The following is a 22304-nucleotide window of genomic DNA, read 5'->3' on the forward strand; positions in this document are numbered from 1 at the left end:
TTTTCATTCAAGATATTATTTCTTGTGCCTTTTCTTTTTCTATCAGTCTGGTAAGTTTTCCCCCCCTAACGGATCAGCTTTTGGTCCATATTCTACAGCTCCTGCATTTTCCTCCAATCTCCATTCTCCCTCTCACGGAGCCATGGGAACTAACTACTTAAATCTTCCACATAGCCACTAACAGGTTCAAACTGGAGTGCGAACTATTATTCCTATTCATCCTGTTTTGTGGGCTGGTCCAGCACACTTTCCACCTTCAGAATCTCTGTGAAGGAGTAGGTACAAGTCTGTGTTCCCCAAACTCAAAGAACATTTCCAGCTATTCCATAACTTCATCTTGCACTGATCTAGCAGTGAATAACAGGGTGGGTCTGTGGGCTTTTGAAGCAGAGTAATCATTCAGCCACAGAAGGAGATGCCTCATCTCATCCTTTCAGGCATGCCCAATTCAAGTAATTCTCTTGTTACCCACACTCATCCCTTTCACTTGGAGAACAGAAATGCTGGTCCCCTTATCTCTCAATAGGTCCTAGTGGGGTGTAGGGTCTGTCCAGTTTTTTCTGATTCTTTTTAGAACGTGGGGTATTCAACCTTCTTCTCAAGCTTAAGGCTCTGGTTGTTAAAAAAAAAAAAAGAGACAGCTTGGAACAAACTGTGGACCAATATTTTTGGAAATGCCCTTTATGATTAAGAATTTAAAATTGAATAAGGCCACTCAATACAATAATATAAATGAATTGATAAGTATACTATAATCTCGATTGTACTTAAGAAAATCAGACACCTCAAATTCATAGAAACATAAAGTAGAATGGTGGTTACCAGGGGCTGTGGGGAGGAGGAAATGAGTTTTTTTAAATCGGTATAGAGTTTCAGTTCTGCAAGGTGAAAAAGTTCTGGAGATCTATTGTACAACAACGTGAATATACTTAAAACTACTGAACTGTACACTTAAAAATGGTTAAGAAGGTAAAAAAAAGTAAAATAAATCAGACATCCGATATCAAGCTGACATAGGGAATTTATTTATTTATTTTTTTGAGAGGGAATTTATTTTGTAGAAAAGCAACATCTAGAGAATGCCACAGACAGTCCTAGTATGTCTAAAGTACCACATATAAAAATGACAATTGCTCATAATGACAACACTGAAGCACTGAAAGACACCAAAGTACTTTCGAAATCCAAGAAGTCAAATTATACTCAGTATGGTTTTAATGTCCTTATATATCTCAAAGTTCTAATACACTGACGTTTGGTAAACCAGATAACCAGAATATCCAATCACATAACCTCAGGTGATACACAACTTGGTGATATCCAAGTCTTCTGGAAATACATAAACTTACTCATATTCATCTGGTATATCTCCACACAAATACTTTAAAATTCCAATTTCCTGCTCAAGTGATATATTGCTTGAATTCATTAAATATATTTAGACTTCCCTATTATACAAAGTTAAATGTACACCTAAATTAGTAAAAAGTGCTCACTATGGTTTTATGGGAACATTAATACTCTGACAAAAACGTTTATGAATGTACTCTACTATTAATACTAGAGTAATACTTTACTAATATTGCCTTTTTAAATTAAATCTAAATTTTCCCCTTCTATTTTATAACCAGTTTCGTGGTTTATTGGAAGAAATCTATGCCTTCTTAATTTTTACAGATTCTTCTCTTTTTCTCCTTATTTCTTAGCTTAAATTCAGTTCAACCTTTAGGTATCTTAGGCTTTGTGCGTATTCTGACTCCTAAAGACCAGCAGTTCTTCAGAGGCCTAAAATCCAGCATGGGAATTACTGTACTAAATTAGTTCTAGAAAAAGCATTCAAGACATTTTTCCTGAAATATACAGAACACGTCATGCCAAATCTCTTGTTTATACAATAAACTGGTAAAATTGGTCAATTGCACATATAGCTTATATTCCCAAAATAGAATAACTTAAATATTAAAACGTACCTTTATGTTACCACCATAACTGACCTTATAAGCATAACGAATGGCAATATTCAATACAAAAATCACAAAATCCACTAATCTTAAATGCTGCATATCACAGGATACAAACTCTCATCTCCCTATGACCTATTCAAACTATAGACTGCAATGTTTTTTAAGCTACTCTAGCATCTATACCCTATTAGAAATTTATACGAAACACAATTTTATGCTCAAATATGGAAATAAGCAACATAATTCCAAACCCCAAAAGTATCCCAGCATTCTGTAAAAAGAAATATCCCCAGCGGCTACATCCATGGTCACTAGCATCATTGTGCAGCATCTCAGGTACCTTGAAAAAGAAAAAAAAAGAGAGCAACGTTAAGTTTTCAGAACCACAGATTACTTTTTAGAAGAATTTGCAGGAGAGTATATTAGCTTTATATGTAGCTGGATATACTGAGTCAATTCCTTAAAACACGACCTCATACATACTGATACTAGCTAATAATGTCACACAGCATTTCCTAGCAGTTTAATTAATAATGATTATTCATGGTCTGCTCAGCAAGTCAAAATTTATATTGGTCCAGTTTGCTCCTCTGTAAAATGGATAGCTATTTGATTACCCTGATTCACTTACTGCCTGTATCTGAACTGAATATAACATGTGGCTTACCTGAAGTTCAGAGATATGGAAACCTTACACTAAATAAAACAAAATTTTAGCAATTAGATTGACTAGGATTGTTATGTGTACTTTGGTGACAAAAAGATGTGACTCCTTTGGCGATTAATAAGGAGCTTTTAAGCATTTTTTTAACTTTTAAGGAGTACACACAGCATGCCAACAATATGCGGCTTGTGCTAGGTTTCCTACAAATCTATGCACAATTCAATGCCTGATTATTGAGATTCTACTCTCAAAAAGACATACTGGAAGGGGATAGATATTTCCGTGTATCCTGATACACCTAAGGCAGGATAAAGATGTTCTTGTGATAAACAATCCAAAAAGATAAACTCTAAAAGACAAGCATATTTTATATGCTACTTTGCTGAGTACAGAATCACTTCTCATCTCTATTGCATTTAATCTAAAGCCTTTTTAAAAATGAGGCTTCACTGAACATTTTCTTTATTTTATTGTTAGTCAATATTGTAATTTGATTTCTTAAAAACTTACCATATCAACCAGAGCAACATACATGAATAAGCCAGCAGTAAGTGCAAATATCCACATAGAAACATTCTCAGCATAATGACCAATGAAAATTCCTGTTGCCATTCCAAGATATGCCAGCATGGCCGACAAAGCATTATAAAGAACAGCCTGTTTAACAGTCATGCCAGCCTTTAGTAAAACAGCAAAGTCACCTTTAACAGAAAACAAAAAAAGGGGATAAAGTAATTGAAAAATCATTTTTAAGACACATACCCAAGAGACTTTCCAGATTTAAGAAATTCTCCAATTTTTTTTGCAAAAAAAAAAGAGAAGCAAAATTAAGAATTACCCAGGGATATGTGTTAATCAATGTAAATCACCCTAACAGCTCTATAAAGTAAGATATTTTTTATCCAAAGGTTTTCTTGAGCCTTCCACTTCATCAATGAATGATAAATACAACAAACCTACTATCGTGCTCTTGTACTGTCTTCAAGGAGCTTATAATTGGCCACAAAGAAGAGGGTGAAGAACACCCATGAAACGATCAGCAAATGATAAAGACAATATATAATTAAGAGGTAAAGAGTATAATGTTCTAGTTATAAAAGGAGAAAAAGAGATAAATTAAGATGGGAATAGTTAAGAGAGGCTTCATGGAGCATGAAGGATCGAGAACGTGAAACATAAACCAGATGTTGAGGATTACAGGCATTGAGCAGGCAGGTAGGAGGCCTTCTGAATGGCAGAACACATGCCAAGGAACAAAAGTAAAAATGGCAATGTGTGCGAATATCTATCTATAAGAAGAAAAACAAGGACATGGACTGGGATCCAGAACAATTCTTGGAAAGTTTTAAGTCCTGGTGACAGAGAAGAAAAATATTCAAAACATAATTCATCAACTTCCCTTTCGTTCAACTCCAATGAGATTCTCTTTGCCAACCACTCTCTGATAATGGAAGATGATTCCTTTGGTCTTATCATATTGTGTGTGTGAAGATAACAATCACTGATGTCACCAGTATGCTGGTATAAGATATTTGGTGGGGAAGAGGATGAGAGAGGGGGCCCAGCTACCTCTCTGGGAACACCACATAGGCAATCACGTAATCGTACTCATAAGGTCAGAATTCTGGCTGGAAACAAACTTGTGCTCAGTAAAAAAGCTTAGTTAGCAGACTTATAAGAAGGCAAAAAAGTTAGGAGGAAGCTTGGTGGAACTACTATCATTAGCAAAAGCCAGTGATACTAGGACACTTCAACCCACCTGGAAAAATATCATTTATATGGTTCTCTTACCTAATTCATGAGGCAACTCGTGACAAAACACAGCAACAGAAGTACTTAAACCACTCGATAAACCTTCAGTAAAAGCAGCACCTGTGTAAAAATCAATCAGAAAAAGTTTGGCTACATTATTTTGTGAGTGTGTTTTTTTAAATTGTACCAGCATACAAAACGAGGTAAAAGAAATGAACTCTATTCTGGTTGTGAATAAATAGAACTTTCCCAACTGAACTCTGTACCTTCTTTATAAGTCATCTTAGATTACATTCAATTAGGTTAAAATTTCCCAAAGGAGCACAAGCAGATATGATTGAGAAAGGAAAGTTCCCCTATGGCTTAGAGTGATTAGATGATCTTATACAAATCTGAGAAGTAATTGTTACCACATAAAATACTTATTTAAAAATATAAAATAAACTGATTTAAAAGGTTTAGGAAAAAAAACTCAGTAGTCAAGAGACAAGTATGTTTCACTGGCCTGGGAGGAATTCACTATGTAATTAGACTTGTTTACATTCATTCTTCCACTGTCTCATAAGAAGAGTCTAAGACAAACAGCTCCTTCCCTTTTAAAAGCTAACACATTATACGACTGATTGCTTATAAACCACGACTGAGCACTTGCACATCCTTTGTCACTTATGCTGTGTACCACAGAGGAAGAAGAGCAGCAGGCTCCCAGGGAGCCAAGGCCTGGCCCCATCTCAGCTGGGCTACAAAACAGCACTGCCTCCTTGGGCAAGGGGTTCACCTTGCCAGGCCTCAGCTGCCTAATCTGTAATTATTTCCATGGTTCCTTCCAGTTCCTTCCTTCTGTTACTAAGATTTGTAAGTATTCTACTATTTCTCAATTGTGGCATCATAATTTAATAGCAAAAACTCTATAGTTCTTCTTTGGATAGAGATTGGTAACTGAACTTATCAGACACACAAAGATTCTTTTAGCGTAAAAGAAAAGACAATGGAAAAGATTCTTTTACTTTTTTTTTTTTTTAATAATTTTATTTATTTTTTTTTTTCCCCCAAATCCCCAGTAGATAGTTGTATGTCATAGCTGCACATCCTTCCAGTTGCTGTACGTGGGACGCGGCCTCAACATGGCTGGAGAAGCAGTGTGCGCCCGGGGTTCCGAACCCGGGCCGCCAGCAGCGGAGCGCGTGCACTTAACCGCTAAGCCATGGGGCCGGCCCAAGACTCTTTTACCTTAATAAATAACGTTTATATTGCAGATAAGGGAACTTAAATGTATAGGGGGAAAAAACCACATGCTCCATACACATTAGAGCCTGATCTTAAGACCATGCAAATTACAACAACTTTTGATAGTTACAGTATTAGGTAACGGGCTAGGCAAATTTCCTAGCACTTAATCTTACTAACATTTATTATTTCATTGTCAAAGTATCCAAATAAGAAATAATATTTTTATAATCTTAGAAGTTAATAGCCTTATCAAAGCCAACCTATTCTTTGTTAAAATTGGACTAGTAGTTTAATGTGACATTTTCAGAGTCAGTCAACAAGGGGCAAATATGTAGATATATACCAATTGCTAGGCCATCGCTGAAATTGTGCAGGCCGTCGCCCATTATCACCATCCAGGCCAATGTGGCAATACCGGCATCTTTCAGCTCCTCCCGAGAGTAGCGTTGACTGTGACTGTGGGGGTGGTGGTTCTGGTGGTGGTGGTGATGGAGAATATGATGGTAGTCATGATGGTGGTGAATGAGATCGTCTGACTGGCCGAGCGTATCATGGAAATGCGAATGGCATTTATTCTTGCACCCTCTGGGTACATATTCATTATAGACTTCTTGTGGATGAGCATGAGCTATCATGACCTCTTCTTCTTCCAAGATTGCTGGCTGTTGAGAATCAAAGTGGGAGGGCTCTTGTGAGTCTGCCCGTAAATAGCTTTCAGGTCCTAGATATAAACATAAAGGACATTGGGACAAGGTCAGAAGGCTTCGTTAATGTGCTTGGACACATTTCAAACATTCCCACTGACAATTAAAGTCAAAAAAAGATCTTAAAGCATGGGAACTCTCTCATATATACCTGAAGAACTAAACATTAGAATATTATTGATGAAAATCATCGATAGGTTTTAATGAATTTTAGAAATTAAATGATCTCACATTAAGAATGGATTTTAAACTTAACTTTCAATAACTGGCCCCCAGATCCTCCTTAATTTCTTCTGCCTCCCTGCATTTTTAAAGATGACTTTTTTCCTGATTATAAAAGAAGTACCTATTTATTTTAGAAAAATATTTAAGAAAAATACTGAAAATCAGAAATAAAAAACGTGCATAATCCTGTCGTCTGACTTCCTCTTTTTTGAGGGCAAAATTCAAGGAAAAACAGAAGAATCTGAAATACCATCATCACCAAGAACCACTTATTATCTACTGTGCAAAGAAAAATAAATTGCAACAACAAGGTTTTGTTTTTCCTTTGTCCTGTACATTGGTTTCACTTTTCTTTGGAGCATTCTCAACACCGTGGTCCAATTCTAGAGCAGCTATGTCCTCTCATCATTATATATTTCAGTAGAGTCCATTAAAAAGGTTGAAGAGAGAACAGATGCAGGAAGAAGAGCAAGAGCATTTTATTTGCTCTTTAGAGAAAAACAGCATGTTGGAAAACAAAGGGTGCAGAGGAAACCTTACACACAGGCAGTAGCAACAATCAAGTCTTCTCCCTCCCCAGCCAGCCACTGTCTACTGGGCACCTACTCTCCACAGCCAGCCACTGTCTACTGAGCACCTACTCTCCACAACCAGCCACTGTCTACTGGGCACCTACTCTCCACAGCCAGGCACTGTCTACTGGGCACCTACTCTCCCCAGCCAGCCACTGTCTACTGGGCACCTACTCTGGGTCAGGCACCCTGCTGGGCACTGGGGATAGAAGAAAGCATGACAAAGTCTCTGGTATTAAGAAACTTATGTTCTTGTCCACCTAACAAGCAAACATGTGTATAAGTAAGGTAATTTAAGGCACTAGAAAGCATGGGAAAAGAGAAAAGGGTGGAGGAGAGCACCTGGGAGACCTCTATATTTGGGTGATCAGGAAAGGCCTCTGAGGAGCAGATATCTGAGTTGAGACTCAAATTATAGAAGGAAAAATTTATGTGAAGATTTGGAAGAAGAGGCTTCCAAGCAGAAGGAACAGGGAATGCAAGGCTCTGAGACAAACCTGGTATGCTCACAGGATGAAAAGGCCAGTAAGGCTGGGCAGAGTGAACAATGGGGGAGAGTGGAGAGTAGGGTAGGACTCCGAAGGCCATGGTGAGGAGTTTGGTTTAAAATTTTAATCTTAATTGAATTTGTCCACAAGAAATGCCAAGCTAACAGTCAAGTTACAGGAAAAATAGTAACTTTACAGTGGAGAAACATGGTAGACACAACCTTAGCCAAGTGATCAAAATTAACACCATCAGTATGTGACAAAGGGCATCATGTCGGGTGGCGCAGGATACAATACCACTTTGTGGTATTCCTGCCAAAACTGATCAATCTAGTCATAAAAAAAAAAATTAGACAAACCCAAAATGAGGGGCAACTAGATGCAACATTTTATCCTGGATTGTACTCGGGATCAATTTTTTTCTTTTGGGGGAGGGGGGAGTATAAAGGAATTTTAAAGACAATTGGAAAAACACGAATAAGGTCTGTAGACTACATACTGGCATTGCATCAGCGTTAATTTCCTGATTTCAGTAACTGAACTGTGGTTATAAAAGAGAATGTCCTTTCTCTCAGGAAACATATACTAAACTGTTTAGGGGTAAAGAAGAAGCATGTCTGTAACTTACTCTCAAAAGGTTTAGGAAAAAATGTGTATGTGTACATAGAGAAAGAGAGAGAATGATAAATGTAGGCAAAATGACTGGGGAATAAAGGAAAGGGACACAGGAATTCTTTGTATTATTCTTGAAACTTTTCTGTAAGCCTGAACTCAAAATAAAAAAATTATAGGAAAAAAAAGTAAATATACCCAGAAACAACCTAACAAACCTCTGGCAATTTAAAAGAAAACGTAGGAAATACAAAAAAAAAACAAAGGAACATGGTCCCGTCTCTTCCAGATAGGCCAAGCTGCCTGCAAATTACAGAACAATGAACTCCTTCCAGGCCTCAGATTCATACGGACTTACGATCATCTGCATCCACTTTCTCCTCATTTGTTGAAAGTTGAGATTCATACTTGGAGAACTGCTTCTTAATCTCCACATCATCATCATTTTCAGGTTTTTTCTGATTCTAAAATAGCAAGGAAAAGCAATACTTTAAAATAGTTGATTTGCTTATGTGTACAGCTTTAAATAAACAGTTAAGCAAAAGATACAGAAAAAGACAACAGAGTAACAGATCTCTATCGGAATAAACACCATCTCAGGGCAGGGCCTGCACTTAACTTGCATAGCACCTAGTAGTGTGTCTTAGGCATAGTAATTGTTCAGAAAGGTGAAGAAGCAATGCCTCAGTAATGTGAAATGTAGAAAAATCGCACATTCATCTTTCTGAACATCCCCTAGGCTATCTATCCTAAGTGCGATCTTACATAACCAGCAGAGCATTCCCTGCAAGCTTTTAGAAACGAACAATTTCAGGCCACATCCTAGGCCTAATGAATCAGAATAGGGATTTTAATGAGATCCCTGGGTGACTCAGACACACATTAAAATTGAGCCCTGCCTCAGGTTATTAATTTAGAACCAGCTAGAGGCATTTTGTGACCTACTAACCAGTTGCTTGGTTTTCTCCATCCCTTTTTTGGACACTGAAACCCCATACTTTTTATAATCTAAAACTATACTGTGATACTGACATGTATTTGTTATTAAAACTAAAATACTTTGCCTATAATAAAACACCATTAACAAGCTTTCTCTTTTTAAACAAATCTCTATTAGCCTTGCATTTATCACTAGTTTTTTTAACCACCCGAATACCATGCTTGAGATACTGTCCCTATCTCTGAGCTCAGGCATAAAGGTCACTGTTTGAACAATGGTGCCTGTATATTATTTACTTATGCAGAAGATAACATTTAAAATGATGAAAACTGTCACACAAATAATAGATTTCTTATTTGCATACCTTTGAATATGACTTAAACGATCGCCCCCATACCTGAGATTTCATTCTACCTCTAACAGCATATAAAATATCTGTATATTCTTTTTTTCTTTTTAAAGATTTTATTTATTTATTTTTTCCCCCCAAAGCCACAGTAGATAGTTGTATGTCATAGCTGCACATCCTTCCAGTTGCTGTATGTGGGACGCGGCCTCAGCATGACCACAGAAGCGGTTCGTCGGTGCGCGCCCAGGATCCGAACCCGGGCCGCCAGCAGCGGAGCGCGCGCGCACCCAACCGCTAAGCCACGGGGCCGGCCCATGTATATTCTTAAGTTATAAGTTTTTTTCTTTTTTTTAAAATTAATTAATTAATTTAGTGTGTGTGTGTGTGTGTGTGAGAGAGGAAGATCAGCCCTGAGCTAATATCCATACCAATCCTCATCTTTTTGCTGAGGAAGACTGGCCCTGAGCTAACACTGGTGCCCATCTTCCTCCACTTTATATGGGATGCCGCCACAGCATGGCTTGACAAACAGTGCGTTGGTACGTGCCTGCGATCCGAACCCAGGCTGCCAGCAGCGGAGCGCACGCACTTAATCGCTATGCCACGGGGCTGGCCCAGGTTATAAGTTTTTAAAGGCAAGCACACAGATAAATCTTTACACTTACCCCTAGAATAACGCCTCAAATAGAGACAGTACATAAATATTTGTGAAAATAAATCAACTCAGGGTATCAGCAACTTTAGTTGATGCTTTATTCCTTCTTGGGCAATGACTCTCTTTAGAACTTATAGTTTAACCAATTCTTTCATTCTGACAAGAGATTTTCACAGATTGAGGTATATGGGGTAACTTCCGGTTCAAAACTGATTAGGCTTGAACTAAAGAAGCCTTACTAATGGCCTATCAAACATACATTGTACATCTGCTTTAGCCATTAAAGAATGCACTCTCTTAAGAATGCTTACTTCCCTTCATACACCCTACAGTTAATGCTTTATTTGGTAACGCCCTATTGGTAACGCCTGTATTAGCCCCTTTTCCCTTTTTTTTTTTTTTTTGTGAGGAAAACCAGCCCTGAGCTAACATGCTATGCCAATCTCCTCTTTTTTGCTGAGGAAGACTGGCCCTGGGCTAACATCCATGCTCTTCTTCCTCTACTTTATATGGGATGCTGCCACAGCATGGCTTAACAAGCGGCACGTGGGCCGCCGCAGCGGCACGTGCACACTTAACTGCTTGCGCCACTGGGCCAGCCCCCCGTTTTCCCCTTCTCCCTTTCCCAAAAAGACATCAGGGTCCTGTCGACCTGCTAATTTGCAACTGAATACCTCTTTGAAACTTTGATGAATATGTATCCTGGGTGTGTTTAATGTATGTTTTTTGTTCTAAAAAGGTATAAGGCTCTTCTGAAAACCATGCTTCTCCAGAATGCTTTCTTCCTTTGTGAAAACTGCCTTCCAGGTTATAACCCTCACCCTGGCTCAAGTAAAACTCATCTTATCTCTCTTATCTGGAGAATGGTTATTGATTATTTTGCGTCAACAATTCCACAAGCATTAAAGACGTATAATGCTCCCCATGCTAAGTGCTGGCAATACAATGTAAAACAAGATATACATGGTCTCTGCTCTCATGGAGTTTATGACCTACAGGGAAGGAGGCTTTACAAAGACAATGATTATACAATTCTTTGGTCGCAATTCTCGATACACTGTACAAAGGAAAAACCCAGAGTGCTATGAGAGTGTATAACAACAAGAACCAAGCCCCAGGACAGGATTCCTTGAGAAAGGGATTTTTATACTAAGACCTAAAGATGAACAGGAGTTTGCAGGGGAAGGGCAGGGTGGGGGATGGGAGTGGGTATGTGTGTGGAGAGATGGAAGTATTCCAGGCAGGGAGAATAGCATGTGGGAGGGCCCTAAAGCAGGAAAGGGCCAGCCCCATCCTGGAACTGAAAGAGGTTCAAGGTGGTTGGGACCTAGCACGTCAGAGACAGGGTGGCTAGAGATGAGGCTAGGCAGCTGGTGGAGACCAGACAATGCAAACAAGTTAAGAGTTGTGGACTTTGTCCTAAAAGCAATGAGAAGTCACTGAAGAAAGGATTTAAGTTGTGGTATACAACCTCATTAGACTTTCATTTAAATAAATCACTCTGCCTGCTCTGCTCTGGATTGGAAGAAGAAAAAAAAATAACGTAGACAGGCCAGTTAGGAGGTAACTGCCGTCACTCAGGTGGGAGATAAGCACGGCTTGGGCTAGAATGATAGCAAGGAAAATGGAGAGAAATGGAAAGACTCTGGATGTATTTAATAAAACTAGGTTGAATATGAGGATGAGGGAGATGTCACAGATGATGCTCAGGTTTCCAGCATCATCTTAGCTGGTAGAAAGAAACTTTGAGGCTGAAATTATTATAAACGTCTGTCTGTCTATATCAAGTACGAAATGTACCCCTAATTTGAATATAGAGATTTTAGATCGACATATATGGCAAATGACCTAAAACTATGATATATGGAATCTCCCAGGGGTGCAGGATGGATGTCTTAAGGAAAATCTTAGGTAAAATGTCCTGCAATGAGGCTGGAGAGCTCCTAACACTCACCGTATAATGAATAGTTTTTTTTTCTTTTTGAGAGAACCAAATGAGATTAAAAACCGTTAAATAAGTAACACTAAGATCTGGATGCCCTTGACAAAAGATAAACTGAATATATTCTAAAAAGGAAGAGAACATGCAATGTTTGCAAAACTCCTGTGGGAAGTCTTTGTCTAGAAATTATGCTTACTTGCTGTTTAAAGTTTCTTATACATTCAACAAATATTTATCAATCATCTATTATGTCCCAGATGCTATTCTAGACAATGGAGGCATAGCAGTAAAAAAAGAGAGAGCTCTTAAAGCTTACATTCCAGTAGAAACTATTTTAGAACAGAGATTTCAAACTTCTTCGAATATAACCCACAGTAATATATACATTGTAATATACTGTAATATTATTGTTGCATTTATTTATTTATTTATTTTTTTGTGAGGAGGATCAGCCCTGAGCTAACATCCATGCTAATCCTCCTCTTTTTGCTGAGGAAGACCGGCTCTGAGCTAACATCTATTGCCCATCCTCCTCCTTTTTTTCCCTTTTTCTCCCCAAAGCCCCAGTAGATAGTTGTACATTATAGTTGCACATCCTACTAGTTGCTGTATGCAGGACGCGGCCTCAGCATGGCCGGAGAAGCAGTGCATCGGTGTGCACCCGGGATCCGAACCGGAGCCGCCAGTAGCAGAGCGCGCGCACTTAACCGCTAAGCCACTTAACCACTAAGCCACGGGGCCGGCCCTATTGTTGCATTTATTTTATTTTACTTTATTATTATTTTATTTATTTATTTATTTTTTCCCCCAAAGCCCCAGTAGATAGTTGTATGTCATAGTTGCACATCCTTCTAGCTGCTGTATGTGGGACGCGGGCCTCAGCATGGCTGGAGAAGCGGTGCGTCGTGCACGCCGGGGATCCGAACCTGGGCCGCCAGCAGCGGAGCGCGCGCACTTAACCGCTAAGCCACGGGGCCGGCCCCTATTGTTGCATTTAAAGACATGGGTCATGACACAAGATTGATTTCACAGCTCACTGAGTTATAATCTACAGTTTGAAAAAAACCTGTTCTGTATTAGATAATATAGAGCTTACCTCTTAGAGTCCCATGTTAAAGAGTGCCAGATTAAAGAAAAGCTATCTTAAGGTAAAATTTGAAAACTAAATTGAAATTAGAATGTTAAATAAATTATGGCATTTAAACCAGAAACACAGTAAAACAAACAAACTTCCAATCGCCCCCCTGAAAAATACAATAAATGATCATTTTTTTTTTTAAGATAAGAATAATTCTAGAGAACATAAAGAAGCAGGATATATCCTCAAGCCAGTCCAAGTTAAGCAGCTGAGACAACAGGAACATGCAAGATGACTTCCTGGATTAAGAATGAATAAGCTGGAGGCCAGCCCTGATGGCCTAGTGGTTAAAGTTTGGCACTCTCACTGCTTTGGCAGCCGGGGTTCGGTTCCTGGTGGCAGAACCACACCAGTTATCTGTCGGTTGCCAGGCTGTGGTGGCAGCTCACACAGAACTAGAAGGACTTACAACTAGAATATATAACTATGCACTGGGCCTTTGGGGAGGGGGAAAAAAAAGAAAGAATGAATAAGCTATTCCTATCTCACTTCTTCCCTCTAAATTTAGGTCCAGTAAAGAGAAGGTTCAAATTTTGTGACTTGAGATTTTAGTGACTACAAAATCCACAGGGGCAAATATTCACAGGATGGAGGAGGAGGAGGCTACTCTCCTGTTCACACACGCTCTTGTTTCCCACCGTGAGCTCCATGCTCAGCAAGAATCAACTGTTAGTTTTCAAACCTCTTCATGCCAGCTATACTTGTTATTGTAATTGCACAACTTAATTACATATTGCTCAAACTATGAAATGATGGTGAGAATATGTCTATGAAAACTTAAGTTGGATGCTTTTGAAAGATTCAAAGGCAAGTTGATTAAAAAAAAAGTCTATCAAATTATATAAGGCAACCACTGCATCAAATTGTTAAAATTTCCAAAATCTAGCTTCTACTCTCAAAATAGCCTTACAAGTGTATAACCTCTTGCTCAATTTTAGAGAAACCAAAATTAGAAATTGTCGATGAAGCAGCATGTCTACGGAAAAATGATCATACAGAACTCCAACTCAAAGAAAACTTTGGTCAACATCAAAAGACCACAATATGAGTGTATGAATGTTTTAAGCTAAATTAAAATGCCCAAGATGTGTACATGTCATTGTTAAGAATCCCCACTAGGACAGTCTTTTGACTGACTTGCCCTGTCACATCAGAAGAGGCAGATAACCACAGATGACTCAAGGGGTATTTTTACTAGAAATAAAGAGCCTACTGTTTGGCTTCATACTATTTTCTGGTGGCAATTTGCAAAGGGCAGGTCTGTGAAAGTCATACAGCCTTTGAAAGAAAACAGAATAGTCAGCTAGTGGGTGAATAATTTAAAGTTAATCATAACTACCAATGAATATCAACAGTGTATCTATAGTGTATCTATGATGCTTCTCTCTTTTTTTTAAAAGAAACCCCACTTTATTAAAACCATTGCCACCATCAAGACCATAATCACAATGCTTTTGATCTTCAAGCCCCTGCTTGTGCGTTGTTTGGTCATTTATATAGATGCTATCCTTGCCGTTCTTACCCTCTCAGGAGTTTGAAAGGAATACTGAATACAGAAAACTGCAGGATTATCAAGATACAGAACTGCTCTCCATGAATGCCTCTGGGAGCAAAAAGTATCTCAAGGGTACTGAACCCCGTCTAAAATGAAGATCACACACCCAGGACAAGCTCTGTTAACAGTCTAGTTAGAGTACTACTCTAATGAACGTCTGATGCATAGTAAGTACTCAGTACTTGTTCTTACCTTTTTCTTCTTATCTTTAAATTGCTTGATCAATGTGAGTACGTGTTCAACAAGAAACATGAAATACAAGCCTCCCAGAGCTGTCAAACCCTTCCACGTGGAATCAAAATAGGTACTTTCTTCTATGTTTTGAGAGGATAGATGACTAAAAAGTGGCCCTCTCTTCATTTCCATTGCTGGTTCTTCATGGTTGTGACTATGGTGGTGACTTGCATGAGACTAAAGGAAAAATAATATGTATTTTATAAATTCATTAGTTTCACACATATCAGAAAAATTGGCTAAGATAATAAGGTCAAATTTGAAACGATTCAGAATTAGGCAATTAACGGGATAGTTCAGAGCTGAGGGGAAGTTTAGGACATTAAAAATAAAATTACCTACAGGCAGCTAGCTGTCTAGAGTTTAAAGTATATAATGTACTAAGGCACTTAATAGAGTGGATATGTTTAGTGTAAAGACAGATACAGTCCCCAAAGACTCTCATGATATACACGTAGTGGGTATTTTCAATGTTTGACAAATTACCATGGCCACAAATAAAAGGGAACGGCCAGATTTAACAGGCACGTAGTGTCTACTGCTTATTCTCCCAACTGAAAAGCCTATACTAGTATTGTCAGTGTGCTTACAAGAAGCCCAGTCTGTGTAAAGGGCCCCAGCAGGTACCCAAGATCCAGGCGCACTGCTCCAGCAGCCTGAAGCTGAGTGCAGTAGGAACTTCTACCACTGCATGTTAGGGAATTGAGCGTGGAGCACAGGCACTGAGGTGGGATTGGGGGAGGAGGGGCGTGTCACAGGGGACACCCATGCACATGCCACTTCATGCAGCACGTGTTCTTGACCATCTGCCATCTGGTGGTCAGGGAACAAAATCGTTTTTCACTACAGAATGGAACACGATGAGATATGTAGTCCAGGAATGGAGTGATTTCTTTTTCCCACTTACCTAAAAACCTCTAAGGGAAACTTAAAAAATGAGATCCAAATATATTCTGCCTGAGCCTCTATTCTAAATATTAAATAAACTTTACCAAACTTGTTTAAGAATTTACTTGTGTCACAACTGTAAATCTCTAAATCCACACATGAATTCAACTCTGAAGAAAAACTCATAACTTTCTTGGGTACAGAAAGAGTCACAATTTTTATTTCTGTGGTAACTACACTAACAGGTAAGCAGGTAATTCACATTGTTGCAGTCTGTCACAGTAACAATATCTGAGCAGAATTTGTCTCCTTTTATCAACTGGGTTCCAAAAAGTTAAATTAGTCTGTATTTAGTAAACTCCCTTAAAGAGAAAAGCAAAAAAAATAAACATGCATTAAGACCTAGCACAAATATACAGCTTTTAATTACTAAATATATTTTAAAATCAGCTCCTCTAAACCAAATTTCTAACCTTTTACACATATCAAGACAAAGAATTCTAGTACAAACCAAAAAATATATATATTTTTTCAACGTTGAATAATAAAACACACTAGCAGGACAAATTACCATACTTACATGTGGAAGAAGGTGTAAAAAAGCATCACCACTCAATGTCCCAACGGCCAATGCCACAAGGAAACTTAGCAGAAATTTGAAAAACACCCGATTCATGAGAGGCACTAAGATAACACCCAGCAAAGACAGGAAACTGATGATGGAAATGGCTATAAAGCCACCAACCCATGCTGTCAAGCAAAACATAGTAAAGGAAAAATCATACAATTGATAAACTTTAAAAGAGAGACTTTGGAGTAGCATAAAGCAATTTGTAAAAGTAGGGAAGCTAAAGAAATACAAACTCAGTAGAATAGGCCTGTGGTAACAGAGCAATAATCAAGAAATCTGTTGCTGGCTCAAATGAACAATCTGACTGAACCTTCCAGGTAAAGAGCACAAGCCTAGCGGGTAAATTCTTCAGATGGGGGTGAAAGGGGGGGAAAAATGGTTACTAAGGATGAACTCTAGCTCACTTGGGAACTGAGCTTTTGGACTCCCATAGCAGCTAAATTATAAAAGAGAAGAGAGGGAAGGAGGAAGGGTAGGGAGGAGGGAGGGAGGGAGAGACCAAGGGAGGGAGGGAAGGGAGGAAGGAAGAAAGAGAAGGAAACCAAGAATTCGATAATTTCCTCAGTAAACGAAAAGCAATTATTTCTTCACTATAGTTTTTGAGCAATGCAGCTCTACACTATAGTAGAGCTTATCCTAGTTTCATCTATTAATAAGAACATACCAGAATTAGGTTCCTAAACAGCAGAAATTAACTCTGACCTTTCTCCTCCTGTGGGATGACCTCAGACAAGTTATAATCTAAGGTTTATTATTTATTCATTTAGAGTAAGGCTAACACTTGCTTTCTTTACATTTAAGGCAGAGAACCATTAAGATGATATATTTGGAATTATGCTGAAAAACGAATAGGTTGATATAAATATAAGGATAAGTACAAAATAAATGTATCTATTGGAAAATATTTTTACATTAACAAGGCAATTCTACCTATTTGTAAAGAATAGGTCTTTGGAGGGATTTCAGCTTTCTTTTCACTTGTTGTATGAATCAGACACGATCTGGCATCAATTTGATTGATGATGGCTGGGCAGAGGTAGTTGAACTCTGTTGCATTCAATGGGACCTGGATGCCCATGCCATGAGACGTGAGCAGCTTTGACGCATTGAAACACTGAAAGAAACAAAGCAGTGAAAATTACCAAAAGGCATTCCTATTAAAGAATCCAAGAGTTGTTTGATGACACAACACTCTTTCATTACTGAAGCTACTTTGTTTTTTTTAAATTAATGCAAATTAAAATCCACTTTCGTTTGGAGTACTTTGGAACTTGCCTTAAGCTACCTGGAGATACTATGTCACAATGGTTGCATCTCATCTCCTCTATTTCCTCCTGGGAGAAGCAGTTATATCCCTAGTCACCTAGGTAGAAAGCCTCAAGTGCAATAAGCATGAGGATAAACGGACATTCACAAGCCTGTTAATTCACTGTATAAACCTATTAAGGAAATGAGCTTTAATTTCGAGATGGGGCTCATCAGAGATTGAGAAATACGTTTAGTTCTAACATGACCCTAACCTGGGCTGAACAAGCCCGAGACATGTCATTCTTCCAGCAATGACCATACTTGCAAAACTTAGCTCAGTTTTGTCTACATACCTGGCAAAACAATGCTCTACAATGAGAGAATACTAAATTATGTAGATTACCCTGGCGGAGGGCAAGGCTGGTTAATAAAACAAACCTGTACCAGCAGGCAGTTGTTTCAACAATTTAATTAGAGGACAAGCTTAGTTTGAAGAGAATCTCCTCTGGGTAATCTAAGCTTCCCTTCTCCCTCCAAAATTGGCAGTGGTTCCTGTTTCTCATGTTTTGTAAAGTTATTTAAACTCCCACAGTTCTTGGCCACTACTACTCAGAACAAACTTTATCATCAGTGTCGCTATGGGAATGACCATTAGTAGGATTATTCCAGAATTAGTACAGTCATATGATGATTTCAATGAAGTACTTAAGTTTTGTTTACTAACTTATACCAACTAATTCCCTGTTCTTGACATCTCTCAGCCAAGGCAAACTGTGTACATTCTGGAAGTCTAGTCTAGGAAAAAACACATGAATGCAGAACCTCACTGCCCACACTTTTCACTTGTCCAGCACGTCGTTCTTGGTAGCTGCTCCAATTTCAATCACTCCACAGGTCACTGTGATCCCCCTGCCAAGGAGGTAACGCTGTTCTTGTGTTCTTCAGCCCCTTCAACCACACCTTTCCCTAAAACATTTAATCAGAGGACTAAGCTTGTCCTCTAATTAAAAGGATTCTAACTCCTGCTTTTCAACCTCCCTTTTCTATTTTTTATTAATAACATTGACCTTTCTCCCAATATAAGACTTTCTCCAAAAATAACCTTGATACCTGCTTTCTATAGTTATTTTTTTGTTTTTTTTTGAGGAAGATCAGCCCTGAGCTAACATCTGCCAATCTTCCTCTTTTTGCTGAGGAAGAGTGGCCCTGGGCTAACATCCGTGCCCATCTTCCTCCACTTTATACGGGACGCTGCCACAGCATGGCTTGACAAGCGGTGCGTCGGTGCACACCCGGGATCTGAATCGGTGAACCCTGAGCCGCTGCAGGGGAGCGCGCGCACTTAACCACTTGCGCCACTGGGCCCGTCCCTGCTTTCTATAGTTATTTTAAATTCTATATTAGAAAATTGTTTTTAGCAGGCAGCACTATTCTTACCAAAGAACCATCTCTCAGGTTTTGTATCAGGAATGTTTACAACACCATAGGGACACTTCAGGAGAAGTGCTGTGATGAGGAAGTAGAAATTCCCTTCTCCATAACCTCACCATTTTATTTTTAAACTCCTTACAACTAGAGATTGAATGGCAATGACAGGACAGACAAGCAGGCATATTGACTAAAATAATGAACAGCACTCATCTTACCTCCTGAGTATTTTCATTTGTGTTTCTGGAATACATAAAGCCTTTTCTAGGCTCACTCACAGATTCATTTGTTTTCCTACTAGCCAGCCAGCTCATCCGGCTTTTTTCTGTGATACTGGGTGGAGTGGAACTGCTCACTTCTTTGGGGAGAAGTTTTCCAGGTTTTGGAGTTTCTATTGTCTCTAGAAAGTGAGTTCCTTCAGAGATAGCATTATACACGGTTGAGGTCACTTCACTAGCAGCAACACCATCTTTGATTAAAACATTCCTTCTACCAGTGGCATGTTCTGATCGATGAGATCCTTTCCCCTGGCTGTTTCTAGGATCTTTACCCGAGCTCTCAGAGTCATGGTCTGGGCAAAGAGCTTTCCGATTATTTTTACCGGAAGCAGCATGATTACGGTGAGAGTGATGATCATGGTCAGAGTGATGCTCGTGGTCATGGTGTATACGGATTCTTTTAATCTTATCTATGCCTATATTCTGAAGCAATTTTCTGAACCCTTCAACTGACAAGGAATTATTTTCTCCATAGCGATGGAAAAGCTGCTGTAGATGATGTTGCCGCGCAGTAACTGCCAAGTCAACATTAATGCCAGATTCCCAATTCGGAGTAATTTTCTCAGTGGTCTGAGGGAAAGCAGTTGCAGGTTCCAGTTCATGAAGGGGATTTGTGACTGACAAGGTAAAGGTCAGGATCAAGATGACAGGTAAATTCCTGGCCATTGCACCTTCCTAGAGAAGATAGAAAAAAAAAATTCTTGCCTTCACTTCTAAAACAATTTGAATTAAGAAATCTCATGCTGAAAATTGATGTCTAATCAAATAATCAAGATTTACAGAGCATCATTAAGTGTGATGTGTAGTGCTCAGTACTGTGAAAATACAAAGGACTAGAGTGCTAGGCTCTACCCTTGCATTGCTAAAACACGTGAAACAACTGGAGAACAGCGGAGTGCTAAGAGACTCTGTAATTAGTGCTGTAAAAGCAATAGTTACTCAGAGACTGCAGAGATCCCTATGGTCAAAGCTATACTGGCAACTTCTTGTGTTGAGAACAGCGATTCAAAACAAAACTAAACCCAACTACTGCCACCACCACCACCATTATTTCATAAAATAATACTTTAACATCAAAAAAAGTAGAAATGGCAATCTCAGAATAATTCAGTTAAAAGTTTTTCTTAAACTACATACAAATCAATTTCAGACCTCTTTCCCTCTACCCTCCTCCTCAAAGGTACCCAATTTTGCCAGTTTCTTGTGTATCCCTCAGGATATTTTCTATGCATATTCAAGTTGACATGTGCTTTAACCACACAAATGGCATCTTTTTTCCTACTCAACAAATGACATCTTTCCATGTTGGTACATATATAAATTGATCTTATTCATTTGAATGACTGCATAATAGTTCTTTAAACTAAACTTCAAAAAAAACTGTATCATTCTTATGTTGCTATAAACCAGTGAAAAAATTTTTTTTTTGCTGAGGAAGATTAGCCCTGAGCTAACATCTGTACCAATCTTCCTCCCCTTTATGTATGGGTCACCGCCACAGCATGGCTGACAAGTGGTGTAGGTCGTGCCAGGATCCGAATCCACAAATTCAGGCAGCGGAAGCAGAGCGCGCTGAACTTAACCACTATGCCACAGGGCTGGCTCCCCCAGCAAAAATTTTATCATCGAACTATCACTCATCCACACAATAGTGTTTGGAACCACAGGCCTATGCTCCAAAGAGAAGTCAGGAATGGAGCTGAGCCTTGAGAAGCAGAATTTAGTTAAGAGCAGGAAGGCATAGTCCAGATAAGGGTTAAACTGATATCTCTGGACCCAGCAGATGTCTAGCACCACAGACGGTGACTGTGAGCAAACTCATCTGCCTCCAGGGAAAGACAGAGAGGTCGAGTTCTGGAGCGAAAGAACAAGGGCCAGGGGCAACCAAGCTCTACCACTTTCAGCTGTTCTTCCTCGGTCCAGGAAAAGCTGGTAATACCCATTTTTCAGGGTGACTGAGGAAACCACACCAACGAATGCACGTGAAAGTACTCCATAAACTGTCATGTGTTGCACAACTACTGCTTATCATACTGGGAGTAGGGGAAAATGAAAATATATAACCACCATAGGGCTAGTCTCCTGAAAAAAGAATCTTCGGGGCCCGAAGTACTGGAAATTCAGTTAAGAGGGAAAAGAGAACCATTAGGAAATCATTCACAGGAGAGAGGCAAGGAGCGGGGTGGGTGGGGTCAAGCACAGACGGTTGGTTCTGGGAGCAGCTCCATGCAGCTCCGAGCCTTTCTCCAGGGAGGATGCTTAGGGCGGTCGCGGGCTCGCCGGCGGATCCCCTTCCTTGCAAGTCGGCGTGTGTTAGAAGAAAAAAGAAAGCCGAAGGGCATGGCGTGGAGAAAGGGAGTGGAGAAAACGGGAAAGAACACAAAACTGCTTCTAAGGGCTTTTTATTTTTAAACACGACAGTACCTTCTTCTTCTTCCTCCTCAAAAAGTCCCCGAAGCCCATCTGTGCACCCCAAACTGGGAAGTCCGGCCTCCACGGCCTGCGGGGCTCCCCTGTCCGCCGCCCCCTCCCGGACCTGCGGGACTCACCTCTCCGCGGCCTCGCCGTCCCTCCCTCGGCCCCGCGCGCAGGTTATTCCCCGCGGACGGTCCGGAGGGCTCGGAACCGGTCCGTGCTTCTCTCTCTGAGAAACCTCTACAGGGCACCGAGAAGCGGTGCTCTCATCGGCCCGGCTGCCCCTCGGTGCGGGGTGCCACCGCGAACCCGCGCCCCACGCGCCGTCGCCTCCCGGGAGCAGCAGGACAATTACTAATTGCCGCCGCGCGCAGCGCGCCGCCGGGAACCAC

At 39.7% G+C, this 22304-nt stretch overlaps 1 protein-coding gene across 1 annotated transcript; it reads right to left on the minus strand.

The window, feature by feature from the left end:
* Window positions 1-1003: 1003 nt before the first annotated feature.
* Window positions 1004-22261, minus strand: SLC39A6 (solute carrier family 39 member 6). Its single transcript, XM_058557011.1, has 10 exons — window positions 22047-22261; window positions 19438-20172; window positions 17474-17657; window positions 16493-16662; window positions 14983-15201; window positions 8570-8675; window positions 5954-6331; window positions 4420-4500; window positions 3139-3329; window positions 1004-2304 (listed from the first exon to the last, which is right to left on the minus strand). Exons 2-10 carry the CDS (start codon window positions 20161-20163, stop codon window positions 2152-2154), a joined length of 2208 nt encoding a protein of 735 aa, XP_058412994.1. The 5' UTR covers window positions 20164-20172; window positions 22047-22261; the 3' UTR covers window positions 1004-2151.
* Between the last annotated feature and the right edge of the window lie 43 nt (window positions 22262-22304).

The sequence above is a fragment of the Diceros bicornis genome, chromosome 16 (assembly GCF_020826845.1).
Source record: "Diceros bicornis minor isolate mBicDic1 chromosome 16, mDicBic1.mat.cur, whole genome shotgun sequence".
In the NCBI taxonomy this organism is placed as follows: domain Eukaryota; kingdom Metazoa; phylum Chordata; class Mammalia; order Perissodactyla; family Rhinocerotidae; genus Diceros; species Diceros bicornis.